General features: G+C 36.5%; 1 protein-coding gene across 1 annotated transcript; it reads left to right on the top strand.

Moving 5' to 3' along the window:
* Positions 1 to 663: 663 nt before the first annotated feature.
* On the top strand, positions 664 to 16043 carry LOC139117809 (protein lifeguard 2-like). The gene is made up of 4 exons (XM_070681059.1): positions 664 to 695; positions 5503 to 5548; positions 12023 to 12205; positions 15083 to 16043. The coding sequence occupies exons 1-4, from the start codon at positions 676 to 678 to the stop codon at positions 15233 to 15235; spliced, it is 402 nt and encodes a 133-aa protein (XP_070537160.1). The 5' UTR covers positions 664 to 675; the 3' UTR covers positions 15236 to 16043.
* Positions 16044 to 17563: the final 1520 nt, after the last annotated feature.

Genomic DNA, 17563 nt, shown 5'->3' with positions numbered 1-17563 from the left:
TTTTGCTTTTGGGGTCCTGTTTTTCATGAAGTGGTTTCCAAATTAAGAAACATCAACCAACTTAGCGTCCTCAATATTCAAAATCTCACAGGGCACGTATTAATTTGAATAATTTCAGCGACAAAAAGAAGTATTTGCTGCGAAATACAGGCAACTGAGAGGAGCTACAAATTACTAAAGTCGTTAACTTTCTATGGTGCAGGAAAATAACAAATATTAAAACAACAGCAATGATATTAACAAATATGGCATTACGCTTGCCCAAAATCTTACAATTTTTATCAGTTCTACAGTTTATATGATATCACTTTGAAAGCAATGACAAAAAAATGAAAGGTATCTCATTTTTGTTGAAAATCTGTAATTTCTATGGTATCAAAACCTGTTACTAGGCACTTCGGTTGGACAATTTCAAAACCCACTTCGACACCTAATATATTATATATATATATATATATATATATCCTCGTATATGTGTTTCAAAAGGAACTGATTCAAAGTTTTCCCAGCTTAAAAGGGAAAGTTGAAAGCCACATTGTACTTGTCCCCAAATATTTGAGTTATTTCAATAACATTGCTGATGTTCTCCTCTGGCTGAGTTTTTCACATGTACTACTATTAAAGTACAGTCTTATCAACCATTTTGGTCGGTTGCAGACGTTAGTGCTCTCCTACATGCTTGGTACCATATCAAGGTAAGTAAAATACTCGAATTTCACGATATTCAAATTTTAAGTTGCAGGTCTAGACTAATTCACATGTTCTAAAAAGCAGATTTATTTGGTTATTTGATGTTCGGTAGAAGTTTAAATACATTTTCAGTCTAAATAAATGTAACATCAAGATGAACGTGCACGCAGAAATTAACTTATGGGGTAAGAACACCGCAAAAATTATTTTGAATTCTTTATTTAAACTCTTCTCATTATTATTCCATTATTTGGTGATTTGGTCCATATTATGTCAGTATTTGGCCATTATTATGCCATTATTTGATCATTATTTGGATATCATTATGACATTTGGTAATTCCGTTGTTTTGCTATTATTAAGCATTAATGTATCGATTTAGAACTTATCTCATAATTATTATGCTATTATTTCGTAATTTGGTCAATATCATGTCATTATTTGGCCATTATTGTGCGATTATTTGGTCAGGATTACGACATTTTTGAAACGATATAAATAGTACCACGTATCATACAAAATTCATCAAAAATGACCGACTTTATCCCTTAAATTTTGATTTTTTAGTCCTTTTGGACCCTGTGGGTCCAACGACTAATGTGATGGCCCGGCGTATGCCGTATGCAGTGTGCCGTATGCCATGGACAGAGATATCTCAATAACCCTGCAGTAACTTTTTCTGAAATTTGGTCTGATGGTCACTGGGGCAAATACCTGAAATGCTCTTTTTGCTTTTTTTATATCATTTTAAAGTCACTTTCTAGCATTTTTATGAAAATCAGTATTTTCAATTTGTCTTCAAAACCTCTGATTTGATCATTTTGATGTTTGGCACTGGTGTTCATTTAGTTTAAATGTTATCAGACATGTTCAAATTGTGGTGATGTGTGCCTTGTATTATTTTTAAATAATATTTTTATCCACTTTTACTTGATTTTTAGTTGATTTTTAGTTAACACTTTATCGGTGGATTAATACTTTACTGGTTGACTTGATGCATTATCAGTTTATTTGAATCTTTATTCTTTGACTTGACTACATTATTGGTTGATTTGATACATCATTGGTTGATTTTATATGCTATTGACCTATCTATATATCTATCTATCCATTGATATACATATATATATATAGTTTTATTAATCGACCAATTCATTCTATCATGCAATCGATAGAAAGATCGATTGATTGATAGAACAATGCATTGATTGATCAATTGGTCGATCTATCGATTAATCAATGGATTGAGCGATCGATCGATCGAGGATAGATCTATCCCCTTGAGTCTTTTCCCATGAATCACTTGATTAGATATATTATCACTGCATTTGATACGTTTTCGGTAAATTTTTACCAAGGTATCGGGTTTGATACGTTATCAGTTAGTTACTGGGTTATCGGTTGTAACAAGGCCTCAAAAACGCACTATGGATCATATGGATGGATTGTGGGTGATGATCATGATTTAATGGCGACTTCCGAGCTTTGATACACGAAAGCTGGAAACACATTTTAATTTCATAATTATATTCGGTTGGATTGCACAGTAATCGTGAAAACATAATCGAAAAAGAGTCGTCCTTTACCAGAGGCAGTGAGTCAAGTCAACATAGTGTAAAGCTCTGATACTCTGACTCGGGCGACGAGTGCCACAAAAGTCATCTGAACTTTTCGGGCTTTCCGTTTCCAAGCTTGCCAGGAAAATAAAAATTCCGATGTCGTTCCTCCTGGAACTTTACGACACAAGTTCGTTATGTCGGTTTAACATGTCCCTGGTCCTTGTCGGGGGATGAAGATTTTCTGACAATTTTTGCTGCGGGACGAATAATGATTCTTTTTTTGTCCGGCCCGCTGGGGGGGGGGGGGCGAATGAATCGTCCAGTCATTATCTGCTCCACTGAGGGGCGAATAAGAAATTTGGATTTTCTATTCCCACTGCTGCATGGTGAATAAGAAATAAGAAAATCTGTTTCGCAATTACGCAAAACCACAGTGTGGCAATACGCAACACTGCATCAACAGAATCTAGAGATCCCACTTGACAAATCGTGCATGTTGCACAATAAGGCATGGACGTCGACTTCAAAATGATGCTGTCATGACAGTCGAATCACATCTTGGTGTGAAAAACTAAAATTATCAGTCAATAATATTTTTCTTTGTTTTTTCAGACAAAATAATAAAAGATTAGTTCCAAATCAAGACATCAATGCTACAGAATGGCAAAACAACCAAATTAGAAGAAGATCATGATAATGACAAGATAATGTCAAGATAAAGTCCTAATCATTGGCCAAATAATCGCATAATAATGGCCAAATAATGACCTAATATTGACCATATCACCAAATAATGGCATGATAATGATGAGATAAGTTCTAAATCATGACATCAATGCTGAATAATGGTAAAACAACCGAATTACCATAAGTTCCTAATAATGCTAAGATAAAGTCATAATCTTGTCGTAATTATGACCAAATAATCACATAATAAAATGTAAATAATGATTTAATGACCCAATTACCAAATAAGGCTGCGTTCACAAAAAATGGTGAGAAGGGCTGGAGGAATTGCGATTGAAATCTTTTTCTCAACTCTTAGAAATTTCCAAGTTCCCGCCCCTTTATATATGATCAAAATTTTTCAAGTCCAACCAAAATTATGATATAACCGCTTATTTATTAGGAATACAGGCAGAGTAAAAACAAACATGTATTGCGTAGTTCTGCACGCAGATATTCAACACTACCTCTTATCCGCATACCTAGGGCAAGTTCTTAAATTGATTCATTTTTTAATTTATCAGTGGACTTTTTGGATCTATCAGTCTAAGCCGACTTGAGTTTATCCAACGCTGGCCAGGTCAATGGCAACTGCTGAAGAGCACATAAAATGACAATCGTGAGAGAGTATGAAAATTGTGTATTCCCGGCTACATTTTGCCAAATTATGAAAAAGTGAGCACATAGACCTACCGTATTTTTTTTTCAGAAGTACAAGACATAAACAACTTGGATGCTAATTAGGCCTATAAATGTTTTACAAAACAGACAGTACTGGAATGTTAAAATATTCCTTCGAATAAATCTTTTAATCTCAGAAATTTTTGGTGTAATAATGGCAAATTTGGTAAAAAATAGATAATTCAATTTACTCACACATTTTTTCATTTAAATTAGAGTCTTTACCGTGTACCTTTATGTTATTACACCATCAAATGTGAAAATTTCATTCACTGCATCATGAACTTGAATGGTTTATATATTGATTTGAAGTGATTTTTGAGAATGACTGGATTTTCGTCGCACATTTGTGTAAAATCAAGCATGGTGACCCTATCTTTTTTCTCTAACATTTGATTATTCTTCTATGCCAGAATTCAAAAATCCACGGTAACTGTTAAATCTCCTGGTCTTCCATGTGTTGCTGTCTGGCCTGATCTTGAGGACAAGTATGCTTCACTGTCAATTGAGCGTCCTATGACCCAAACTCTTCCTAAACTCAGCAGCTACATCAGAGTCAGAGCTATCACTGACACTGTCGTTATGCAGTGACAGTGGCACTACCCGTAACAGTAGCAGGGCAGTAGCTGTATTAACTTTTTATTTTGACAATACTTTTGTTCAATTTATACAACTGCGTTCTTGTTCTACTCCCTACAGCATGTTGAACTGTCCAGTATTAAGTTTGCAAACACAGCCTATGCGTACCTTGCATTTGTATCATTGACAAATAACTTTCAGTCTGAACTCTAATTCAATTATCACCAATATTTAGTGAACGGGCTTTGTTGACAAACTGAATATTGTGTTTTTAGCATGCTGTAGAGAGACACCAAGAAACTGTATTTGATACACTGCACAGAAATATTGAAAAAATATCAACAGTTGCAGCTCCAGTGCCCTGCCCAACTTGTTGTTTTCACGAAAATTTAATGTCATTCATTCATTTATTGTTAGATAGAATGGAATACGACAAAACTGTTCCAGATTTTGTTTAATTATTACTAACATTAGAACCATTGGACGCCAACAAAATGTTGGGAACAAAATATTTTAAGGTCCCCCATAGGCAGAGCAAAACTTTCAAGTCCCCCTCGACTACCCCAAGAATTTTTGAATCCCCCCTGAATTCCTCCAGCCCCCTCACCATTTTTATTGAACACAGCCTAATGACATAATAATGATGGGATAAGTTCCAAATCAAGACATCAATGCTCAATAATGCCAAAACAAGCAAATCACCAAATAAGTTCATGATAATATCATAATCATGTTATAATAACATCCAAATAATGATCAAATAATGGCATAATAATGGCTTAATGATGACATAGTATGGACCAAATTACCAAATAATGGAATAATGATGATGAGACAAGTTTGAATAAAGATTTCAAAATAATTTTGGCAGTGTTCTCACGCCATACAGAAACAGAGAGACATCTCGTATGTTAAGCCAGCTAATCGTTGATCTACAACCCAATAGTTCTTGAGCGTGAGGGAATTGGCCCACTTTGTTTCAAACTTATTAGGGCTAACATTGTTTTTATCTGAGAAGATGAAAGGAATCAATGCCTTCAATAGGCCTAAATCCCGGGGGGGGGGGTAACTCCCATAGATGGCTATACGGGGAGGGTCCGCGCGAAAGGGGTCGTTTTTTTTGCACTGTTTGGTATCAGAAAGGGTATACTTTTCACGAGGTGTTGGTATGAAATCAAGGGGAACGCCAGCAAATCATGTGGAATACACTTCAACACATGCATATGTACTGAAACAGCCTTCAATTTTGCAATTTTTTTCATTTTAGTTTCTACACAACGGAGTCTGTCCTGTTTGCCTTAGCAATTTGTGCCGTAAGTTACAATGTATTCTCTTGTCAAGCAGACGGTCACATTATTGTAGGAATTATCAGTGTGTATTGTTAATGAAATAACTTTTGAACAGAACAAACATTCAGAGGGCTTATCAGAGAACGAGGGAGAGACACAGGGCCATTAGGCATTATCAGTATATCAAGAGTTTAAAAAATTAATAAACCACAAAGTAATAAATGGCGGAATTGGGTCTGCCGCAAATCCTCTGCTCTCACTCGAGTGCTCATGAGAATGAACGGGCTTATTCTATTTAGCGAAATGAAAAGAAACAAAAAGAAACAAATATTACCATTCTGATATTTTTTAATGTTAAGGGCCATTACTCAAATATGCCTTGACCAGTTTCTCGCAGATTTAATTGAATTTTGACATTTCAAGAGCCAGTACATGGTATACCTATAAATCTGTCCAACTTGGTAAAAGGACACAACCCTTAGCTAATGTCTATTTGTTTACAGTAAAATCCAATATGGGCATCAGTGGCCGATAGCTCTTTGATACCCTCATTTCGTTTCATGTTGAGCACATTAACTTCAATATAGTAACTTCCACTGACTAATTCCCAATTACAGATGGGGCCTCTGTCATTGTCAATGATTTGATATGTACTTGTTTATAGTTATTCAATCAGAGTTCCCCGTGGCTACAGTACTCAGATTACTCTCGTTCGAGGCCATGCATGTTTGCAAATACACGATGCTGAAGTTATTTTCGTATTCGTTTTCGTAATCGTTTTCGTATTCGTATTCGTATTCGTATTGGAGTCACTGACAGAAATTGTTATTTTTAGTCCAGGTTTCAGGTATGAAACGTGCAATATACGATATTTACTGAGGTTTAAATATTGTGATAATTTGATTCGTAATTTCGTCTGCCAAATTTGGTTAAATTTACATAAATTTGCGTTTGTAGATTTTAAAGAATTTTGTTCACTTCATTTTATTTGAAAAAAATACTTAAAATCGGTTGGGATCTGGTAAGGCAGCATCTTCGCTAGCTGTGGGTCCATAGCTGTGGTGTTTTCAGACGGGATTTATGCCTTTTACGGGCTGGTTTTGACTTTTACGATTTTAACCCCGCCACCACTGTGGTGGCGGGGTTAAAATCGTAAAAGTCAAAACCAGCCAAAAAAAGGCATGAATCCCGTCTGAAAACACTACAGCTATGGACCCACAGCTACATCTTCGCTTGCCAATGTCTCTTGAACGGGCAGCTGGATGCACCCCGAAATCAGGTGGTCAGTGCCAAGTAATGGGACTCGTGAGAGCGGATGCAAAGGAGCTGCCCTGGACTGTACCATTGTTTTGCGGGGAGGGCAGTTTTTTGTGAGGCGCTGCAAAACGGGTGACTTTTGAAAGCTATGATGAACGGGGGACTTGTCCAGGACAACCATCTGAATAAAAAAATGTGAAAATTGTTATATCCGGTCATCCTTTTGGACTCACTTTAGAATGATCATATCCATTTACAATTTGTATTTCAAGTATTTTACTTGATTTTGATATGGCTCTACGTAGACCTGAAATAAATTATAATAACAATACAATACAATACTTTACAAAACTCAGGGAGTGCGTAAGGCAAAAATTACAAAATTGCAAGTTACGACAAAGTTGTACGTGCTGCTACAGGGGAGAAAGTAACAGAAATCAATGACAATAGGTAGTTTATCTTTCAGAGTAAGATGTGAGCAATAATAACATAAAACCGGACCGACCGATAATTCAAGTATTACATTCAATCAGGGCTCAAACTAGCGACCATTTTCAGTCGCATAGGCGACCAAATTTTATGAGATTGCGACTGAATTTTTTTCAAGACATTTCTCCATACCGTATACGTGATCAAATACAACATATATTCGCTCAGTGTTCACGGAGCATTGTCCTGAAAGGCCACGACCCCAAAATACGCATTGAATAAGCATAGCCGTTGAGCGGAGTTACTCAAAGGTTTGAGCGCGTTCTCTCCACTGCAAAGCGCTGCCAATGCATCTGCTGATGTTATCTTGAATGATCTGTCAAAATATCCCATGAATTTAATGATAAATTTTACTACAATCCAATCAAGTATCAGAAGCAGTTTTAGTGCTGTCACATCATTTCAATTGAACCAATCATAATCCCAGCATAAAATGTCATCAAAATATAGCTGACAAGGGAAAACAAGCAACCAGTAACTGCAAATGTTTCATGCGTTCACGTGCGTAATGAATATTTGCGTTAGGGGAACACCATTTGATTTCTGGGGGGGGGGTATGGAGGATTTTGAGAAAAGAAAATTGATCCTGTCATGGCCTGAGAAAAAAAAAATTGTCATAACTGACAGAAGTGAAAAAAAAAATTGTCACAATGCACCAGAAATTAGCAAAATTTGGAAACCCTATTCTCATATATTCTTTGCCGGCGCGCCGCCATAGGCGGCGTAAATGTTTTTACCACAAGCAATTCTTATGTTTTTTTCCCAGCACTTATGATATAAGCATGCACTACATAGGTCTACTTTACACCTCCGTACACTCAATGTTTTCCTTCCCTTTTCTGACCCAAGAAATCATATTTCAGGATTTCTGTTGCAATATCTCAATGGCATAGGCACTATCTAAAGGGGACTTTTTGACTTCTGTAAATTGTGAAGATTTTAAAACACAAGACAGGAGTCAATAAACTAGTGTTAAAATCAATGTATTATTCTCTCAATATAAATATATTAGGAAGATGTACAAGTTGACCATGAAAAATTGAGGAACAAAAAATATAATGAAATACAAGGGAGGGGGTCATGCACTAAAAAAATTGAAAACTTCAGGGGGCGTTACTCAAAATGTGGAGAGGAAGAAGGGGGCGGGGTTACTCAATTTTTTTTGGCGAAACAAATTGAAACACATCTCAGATTGCACCATTGCACACATCCATTTCTCAAAATTTTCAATGCGAGAGGGGGGCACCCCCTCTCGTGCTCTCCCACCCTTGGGTCTTCTAACAGTTTTACTGGTAAAAGACAAATTTAATATAATACCTCTTGGATTGCACTACACTGCACCGTGGCGCACATCAATTTCTCAAAATTTTCACAGGATCTAGGACAAAACTGAACTGTTGTAAATTCATCCTTTATTATCACAGAAACATGTTTTCATTTACCTCAGTTCAATGACCATTTTGACAGTTAAACATACCATATTCATGCTTTTCATTAGAAGCTGGCAGCTGGAGAAATGACACAAGAAGGTCACAGATTTTCCATTCCTGTATATTTATTTATCTTCAGTCTCTGGCAAACAGAACTGTTTTTCACAAATTGTATTGTCATTGTTTGGTTGTTGAATATTGTGACACAAACACTGATCATGCATAAAATGTAAAAAAATATTGCAGTGTTCAACGTCATTTTCAAACAGTTTTACCGAGTGCAAAATAACCTGAAACTCCTCTCAGATTGCACCATTAAACACATCAATTTCCCAAAATTTCCAATACGAGAGGGGGAACCCCCTCTCGTGCTCTCCCCCTTGGGGTGTTATAACAGTTTCACATAGTAAAAAAATTAAAAAAACACCTCTCAGATTGCACCAGACTGCACCATTGCACACATCAATATTTTAAAACTTCCATGCAAGATAGGGGAAAGCCCCTGTGACTCTTTCCCCCTAAGCCTCTCGTATGTTCCCCCTGTACTTTCAAATTCTGCCCGGTCAGATATCCTAGTGAAAACCCTGTCATAATACCCATCCAAATTAAACAATATATTATATGGTTAGATACTATGTGAGCTTTTATATCTTTATTTTATTGTGACTTGCAATTTCATTTTGATGGGTTCACCTTTTTTGAACCATCATGAGATAACTGATGATAGTCTAGCAGAGTACATCAGGATTTCAAAGGTCTTTACTGTTGCTGTATTTTGTAAATTTTACAAATACATGTATTTGTATTTAACTTTTCTAAGTGGGCGGGATCAGTCAAAATTTTAGAGTTAGAGAGGGGGGTTACTCAAATTCATCATGGTTGAGGGGGGGCGTCACTCAAAATTTCTGAGTTTCAGGCCGTAAATAATGACAACGCATCACAAACTTGATGACAAAGAAAAAAAAAATTTGCATTGCTACTCCATTTGAAAAAAAAAAAATTGACGCAGCTCTGACAGTAGAAAAAAAATTGCTGCCACTGTGACAAGAAAAAAAAAATTTGCTCCCATACCCATTTCCTCCATACCCCCCCAAAAAAATCAAATGGTTCTCCCCTTAGTGGCATGTGACCGGCTAGACCATTTCCGGAAATCGTCCTTTGGAAAGCAGATCAAAGCATCGATTTCATCAAGCTTGTACTGGATTATCCTGTTTCATAAAGGATCCCGATAGCAAGCAACTTTGTTGAAATATCATGGCAAATCTGCCGGGTAGCGACTGCAATTATGTAGAACTATGGAGGTAGTAGAGAACAGACCATGGATGGGACTGTGGCGATGACCTCAATGACCCGAGCGAGTTCGATACACGCCACACAAGTACCGCTTCGATATCACAGCTAGGATTAAATGCGCATATACGTTTGAGTTTTGTTCTCTTGCCTACAAAATATCTATCGAAAGTTGATAGCTGCTGCATTCTATTCAGAGTTGTTGAAAAAGGTAGCTATCTACCGGCTAGGCTTAATTGGTCCCCCAAAATAGTACTGCTGGAAGTTTTGGAGTGACCTGCAGAACGGAGTTGAAGAGCGGGGCAAACTGCGTAACACTAAAACTGGATCGCACAGTAACAAATGACGGAAACCGATCGAGCCAGTTGCGACAGCTACTAGACTAGCTGAAGTCTATTATTCATAGAATACAGGTATTTCTCGATATTTCGCGATACAAATTAATTTCCATGCGTTCTGGTGTATCTTATCATAACGCAAGTTGATCGACATGTTCCGGCAATGACAGTTGACGCAAACGCAAGGAAAGAAAAAGAGATGGGCCGTACTGAAATAAAGACTCTGACAACAGCTCACACATTAATTTAATCTGATATTTTCTTTGCGACAGCAGTCTAAATATAGCATGTCATCAACTTTGGGGCATGCGATAACGTTGAGCCCTGCATTCACTGTCGTTATGACGATCACTTTCTCAGAGATATCAGTTTAAAACAAGAAAATTACCTTTTAAGTTTACAACTCGTCAAATTGGGCGGGTCAGCTAATTTTCCGTTATCGATACTAATGATGTCAACAGAATGTTTAAGTTGGTTGTTGTGATAGAAGTTAATACGAAAACGAATACGAATACGAATACGAAAATGATGTTTGTTTAAAAAATCTTTCCTCCAAAGACTACTACTGGCCCACAGGCGCAAATTCCTTGGTAGTCTGCTAAATAGATCGATTTTCGGCTCGATCTATCGATCCCGTGGTCAGTATGCCCGCCACTGTAACCTAGTGAGTATTTTGTTACAATGGCGCGCATATCGACTACGGAATCGATAGATCGAACTGAAAATCGATCTATTCAACAGACTACCTAGCTAAGGAGTGCCTGTGTACTGGCCGTTTGTTTTTAAAATCTCTCCTCTAATTATAGCAACGATATCTTTCAATCTAGGGCCTAAAAAGATTGGATCTTTTTCAACTTACATTCTCAAATATTGAAGTATTGGTATATTGTCGTATAAAAAGCACTTTAAGTTCTGTAAAGACTGAAATTTTATATAATACGTACGAAATTTGGACTAAAAATAAAAAATTTTGTCAGTGACTCCAATACGAATACGAATACGAAAACGAATACGAAAACGAATACGAAAATAACTTCAGCATCGTTGCAAATACACTAGTGCATTGTGTATATAAGGTGACTCCCTAGTTTGCCGATAAAGGTTATACTAATCCTAAATCAAAGCTTCAACTCCTTATCTTGCATCGCATAACCTTATGTTGACGTCTACATGTCATGTCTGCGTGTTGGTCTTCATTGCATGCGCATAATCAAATGTAATTTTGCTATATTCGGACTCTCAAACTTTTACAATTCTTTTCTGATATACCACTTGTGGGGGTTCATTTTAAAGCTCTTGGTGTAATAAAAAATTTTAGCGGCTTAGTTTTTCGGAATTCCAAAATTTTAATTTTTCTCCATAGAGTTAACACAGGGATGGCGGCCATTTCGAATTTCAAATATCGGTAAATCTTGGGTTGTTTTTTCTCCAGTACCAAAATTTGCACTGTGACCCCCGATTTTTATTCTTGATTTTGAAAGGCAATGGTTGAAAGATTCCTTAAAGAAAGTTTGAGCAAAAGTTTAAGTCTTTCACTTTCGAGGCACATACTACCTTAAGTGACGGGCTCTCTCGCTTAATACTTGGAAGTAACAAAAATCAACGTCACTCGCCTTGATTTTGCTATCTCTACTACCTCCATGATTTTGCCAACCACAACTTGACTGCCTGTAAATGTATTTTTTCAAAAACAGGGTGTTTGCCTGAGCGTCACGACCTTTTCCAACCAAACTTCATGGGATTTCAATTCTACTAGTACCGGATTGATCTTTGTCATGGTAATGTCGACCTTCTGGTTCCTTCTCTTCTGGTTCCTCTACTTCTATAAGATGACCCTAGTTTTCGTTGGGGGGATCGGTGGTTCAGTGTTTAATGCCGTAAGTATCAAGAGCGCATGCATCATCGTTATTGCCTCTTACAGTTTACAGAACTATCGGAAATATTGTCCTTTATAGCATTGCTGATTTTAAACAGGGGTTAGCAATGAGCTCGCTTCACGAACAAAGCAGATACTCAAAGATTTTCACATTTTTTGCTCACGTGTTTACACACGTGAGCATTATGTCGCAGCGATGTCTGTCTGTCTGTCTGTGTGTCCGTGTGTCTGTCTGTCTGTCTGTTGGTCCGATATCTCAAAAACGGCTTGTCAGATCAGAATCAAATCTGGTACATATATTCAGTTAGCAAATGGCAAGAACTGATTAGTTTTTGGTGGGTGTGGCTTGCATACTTTTTACTCATTTGCATAATTAATGATTTTAGAAAAAACGGATATACATTAAAAACGACTACACACAATTTGATGAGATTTGCTACAGATGTTGATCACACCAAGATATATCAGCAGTGGGAACCATTAAGGGGTTACATGAAAGTTAGTTGCTAATTTGCATATTTAATGAACTTTCCTAATTAGGGATATATGTCTGATTTGACTCGATCAAAATTGACCAAACTTGGTATGTATATTAAAGATACTATTATTTAACATTATTAAAAGTCATTAAGCGTTTTAACTTTAGCCAATTCCTAATTTGCACATTTAATGAACTTTGGTAATTAGGGATATTTGAATTGACTGGACCGACGTTGATGAAACTTGCTACATGTATTTGGAGCTACAATGATACAACATTTTTGAAAGTCTTTAAGCATTTTTACTTCAGCCAATTCCTAATTTGCATATTTAATGAACTTTCCCAATTAGGGATATATCTGAATTAACTTGATTGTAGTTGTTGAAACTTGCTATATACATCAAAGATACTGTGATATAACATTATTGAAAGTCAAAAGACATTTTTACTTCAGCCAATTCCTAATTTGCATATTAAATGAGTTTTCATAATTAGGGATATTTATCTGAATTGACTCGATCAAAATTGATGAAACTTGCTATGTACATTAAAGACACTATAATACAATATTATTGAAAGTCATTTAGCATTTTTCTCTTCAGCCAATTCCTAATTTGCATATTTAATGAACTTTCCCAATTAGGGATATATCTGAATTAACTTGATTGTAGTTGTTGAAACTTGCTATATACATCAAAGATACTGTGATATAACATTATTGACAGTCAAAAGACATTTTTACTTCAGCCAATTCCTAATTTGCATATTTAATGAACTTTCCTAATTAGATATATATATCTGAATTGACTTGACCAAAGTTGACAAAACTTGCAACATATATTGCAGATACCATGATACAACATTATTGACAATCATTAAGCATTTTTACATAAGTCAATTCCTAAGTCAATTCCTAATTTACACATTTAATGAACTTTGCTTATTAGGGATATATACTGGGATTTACTTGATCAAATTTGGCAAAACATGCTATGTACATTGATGATTATACCTGGTTAAAACAATATCGAAAGTCATTTCACATTTTCATGTCAGCTAATTTATAATTAGCATATCAAATGAGCTTTCACAGCTCGGCATATATGGCTTGAAGGACTTGGCCGACGGTAATTACACTTGCTATAAAATGGTGATACAATGACAGTAGTCAAAGAACTTTAATATTTTTATTTCAGCTAATTACATATTTGTATACTTCATGACCTTTTAGAATTAATCGGCGGTGATTATTGTTCATTATGTTGATCATAATACTTTCAATGAAGTTGCAAACATGTGACAAAGGTTCAAATGTACACATAACTGCAATATATAATGAAACACATGAGCATTTTCAGTTCATATCTGGTATTGTTTATGATTGAACACTTATGCAGCAGTCACTGCTCCATTCATTGGGGCACCTAATAGCGCCACCAACGGGCGCTAAACTCGAAACGCGGAAGTAAAATCGGCGCTGAGATCGCACATTTCACCCCTGGTCATCGTTACCTTAACTATAAACACCGCCGATATAAATGACTGAGACGATAAAACTTTGCAGATAACATGAAATTTCACTGCAGTCGGAGACACTGCGCCACTAGCGCGCAGTAAGCCTTAGCGGGAACACTGTATCGTATAATTTAACAGTTACAAGTGTAGTGATACATAGCGGCCGCCGCGTAGTATGCACAGAATCACAGTCCCTCGTGGGCTATTCAGCTCTGAGACTATTCGCCCCATAGACGAGTGTACATCGCTTTAACTACAAAGCTAAGGAGCGCCTGTGGTTTGGTACAGTATGAAAATTCTGAGGCTAAGTGAAATTTAAGCTATTTGTTTCTGGCTTCCCGAAAAACTCCCGACCTCTAGTTCCCCCATTTTCCACAGGAAAATCCCCCACTTCTCCGCTCCCAACTATAACACACCGATCTGCCCTCTCCTAAATTTTAAAGGTCGTCTGTACCGCATGTTTTTGCATTCATTATCAGCAAAGCCCCAAAATCTAATATTCCCTACTTCAACCATGCTCTTTCCAAGTTGCAAAAAATTGTAAAAGAATGAAATTTGCCAGCCTGCTTGTAAAATTAGAACAAAACACCATTGCTCTCCCATTCAATACCCAATAACAGGAGCAAACGATTGCTCGCGAACCACAGTCACTTGTGATCTATTCCGCTCTCGGACTATATGCGCCCCACTACAGATAGACGTGTGTACATATTCCTGAGAGGCATATGTACACACGTCTATCTGTCTATGGGGCGCATAGTGAACCAACCATGAAAAGAACAGCGAACATCTAAAGTTCATTTATTAGCACTTGTGTTTGTAACCCTGTTTTAAAGAATTCTTTTCTGACTCCAATTTGTCTCTGATTTCTCTCCTCGACAGATTTTTGCTGTGAATACACGGATCACGATTGATTACAACCGATATGAGGTATCCCCCGAGGAGTACATCTTTGCCGCGCTCAATCTCTACACCGACATTGTATACATCCCCTTTTACATCCTGGAACTTTGTTCAAGTTGCGATGAAAATTAAACAGAGGATACAGTCATGCACCTAATCGCTGGTATGCTAAAATTTACAGAGTTGCAGCATTTTCCGTTTGTTCTTATATCGTAATCTTGTTTCGCAACCAAGAACCAGTGTTTGACGTCAAATTGTGCATACACCTGATTTGCGTTAGTGTTTATACGTTTGTACGTCATTGGAGCTGATTTTTCAAGACAGTTGTAGTTTGCAAAGTAAGTCTTTCAAGAATATCCCAGTATGGTCAACTACTTATCGGAGTTTTATGCTACAGAGAGAATGTTACACGCCCAGTGAGAACTTAAAGTTCTCAGCAGACAACGCCAGAAATATATAATGTTAAATTGGCGAAAGGTGTCATAGTTACCAGTTACAATGTCTTATATATTTACACATATAGGTGTAACGACTTAAATAGTGTCTTCAAAGGTAGTATGTCAGCACTGGCATCCATATACCAATCCGTTTTTGAGTTATTATTATTTTGATATTACTGTAGTTGAGAAATTTAATGTGATTGCTCTTTCATGGATCAGTTCGGAAGTCCATCTGGTTGATTCTCAAATGATATTCGATTTGACTGACGCTTGGCAGCCACTAATCATGAGTTGCATATAAGCCTGGCACTTCGCTGAATCATCGTACTAGCCTCAATGGGGAGATGTCCCTCCCACAGACAGTTTTCTGTTTCTTTGTGTTGATCTTCATACATGTTTTATTTTCTGATTCTTTAGCTATCCAGAGATTAATATTTGCAGTTTAATGGTTATGTACCCTCTATCAGGAAGGTTAAAATAAATATTGTAAATAAAATGTCTTCTTTTGCAAGTTATTGTACTTTTTAACGAAAATACCTTAGATTAGAATGAAGACGTAAGGAATCACCCTTGTAAATAAGAACTGGAAACTATAATTGATCTTTCAATTACATTAAAAATCTTGGAGTGTATATCATGAAACGCAACAAAGGTTTTATGGATGAACCATGGGATATTTTTTGGTCAAATCTGGACAAGGTTTACGCAACAATGACATCATCTCTTTGAATGTAACGGCCACACTGAGATTTCGAAGAAACAAGAAAGCCAAATGCGCATTTAGATAGAAACAAAAGTCTTAAGATATTATAAACAGAGAGGGCGCTGTAGCTTGCGCTCAGAGCCCGGCCAGTGGACAAGGAATTATGCATTCAATATATGGTGAAAGAATAAAATCATATTTAGAAAGGTTGTTTTTCTATAAAACTTGGCCTTAAGTTTTCTTGGCCTTCAGTCTTCTTTTCAAAAGAAGTCCTTTCAATATCTTGAACATGCACATCAAAAAATCCAATTGCATGCATAAAAATGACTGTCATTTATGTCAAGGAAGAAAACTGAGAAATTTCAGACAACAATTAACAGAAGAAATAAGGCAATCCTTACACGGCACAGATATTAACATTGCTATTGAAGGTTTATTAGAACTGCTGCCAATATACTTCTCAACATCATTACAACCAATGGAAAGGCAACGTAGGTTTTATGTTTGATGATTTTAAACAATTCAGTTATCAACAATAGTACAAGAAGCTAATGACACTATTCAATAATACTGGTCAATAATCGCATGGTCAACAATACATTTAAAATACAATCACAGGCCTTATTTTACACACCATAACTTTGTCTGTCAATTGTGTACATCTGCAATATAAGAAAAACATTTACAGCAATGCAGACCCTTGGGTTTAACGAAAGAAAACTTAGTCTTGGTTGAGTAAATCTGCTCTGTCTAACCTGCAACCAATTAGTTCTGACAAAATTACCACACTGAAAATTCTATTCAATATTTTGGGGCAATGGACTTGTTCTAAGTGTGGCCGTTGAGGGCGCTAAATATTTCTCCCTTTCAGAATGATCATAACAAAGGAAGAAATCACTCATAGAGAACATGTGCATACAGTAGGTTTGCAAAAATCCTTTCACATTAAATTTCAGTTTGCAAACCAACATTCTATGTCCACAGTTGACACTAAGCACACACAGACTGTGCTTGCAAGCTAAACACATGGCTATGAAATGTTTTCAAAAGCACAGAAAGGCATTGTACTAGTAGATAAAAGGGGGAACTACACTGCTATCAACATACCAACAGCTATGGCTACAGTTACTCTAAATTTTAGTGTAGAGGTAGGTAAATACATGTATCAACAAAAAGTAATGAAATTTTTTTCAAGAGTCCACAATCATTTTGTTTTTCAATTGCAAAATTATCGTTTTGACAAGTTGTGGATGATTGGAGCAGCAACACCCGAGTCCTGTTCTTTCCTAAAGTTATCAGCACCACCTTTGTTCATCT

Source organism: Ptychodera flava, chromosome 18, assembly GCF_041260155.1.
Source record: "Ptychodera flava strain L36383 chromosome 18, AS_Pfla_20210202, whole genome shotgun sequence".
Classification (NCBI taxonomy): Eukaryota; Metazoa; Hemichordata; class Enteropneusta; family Ptychoderidae; genus Ptychodera; species Ptychodera flava.
The sequence above is the reverse complement of the archived record's forward strand: the minus strand, read 5'-3'. Positions and strand labels throughout refer to the sequence as shown.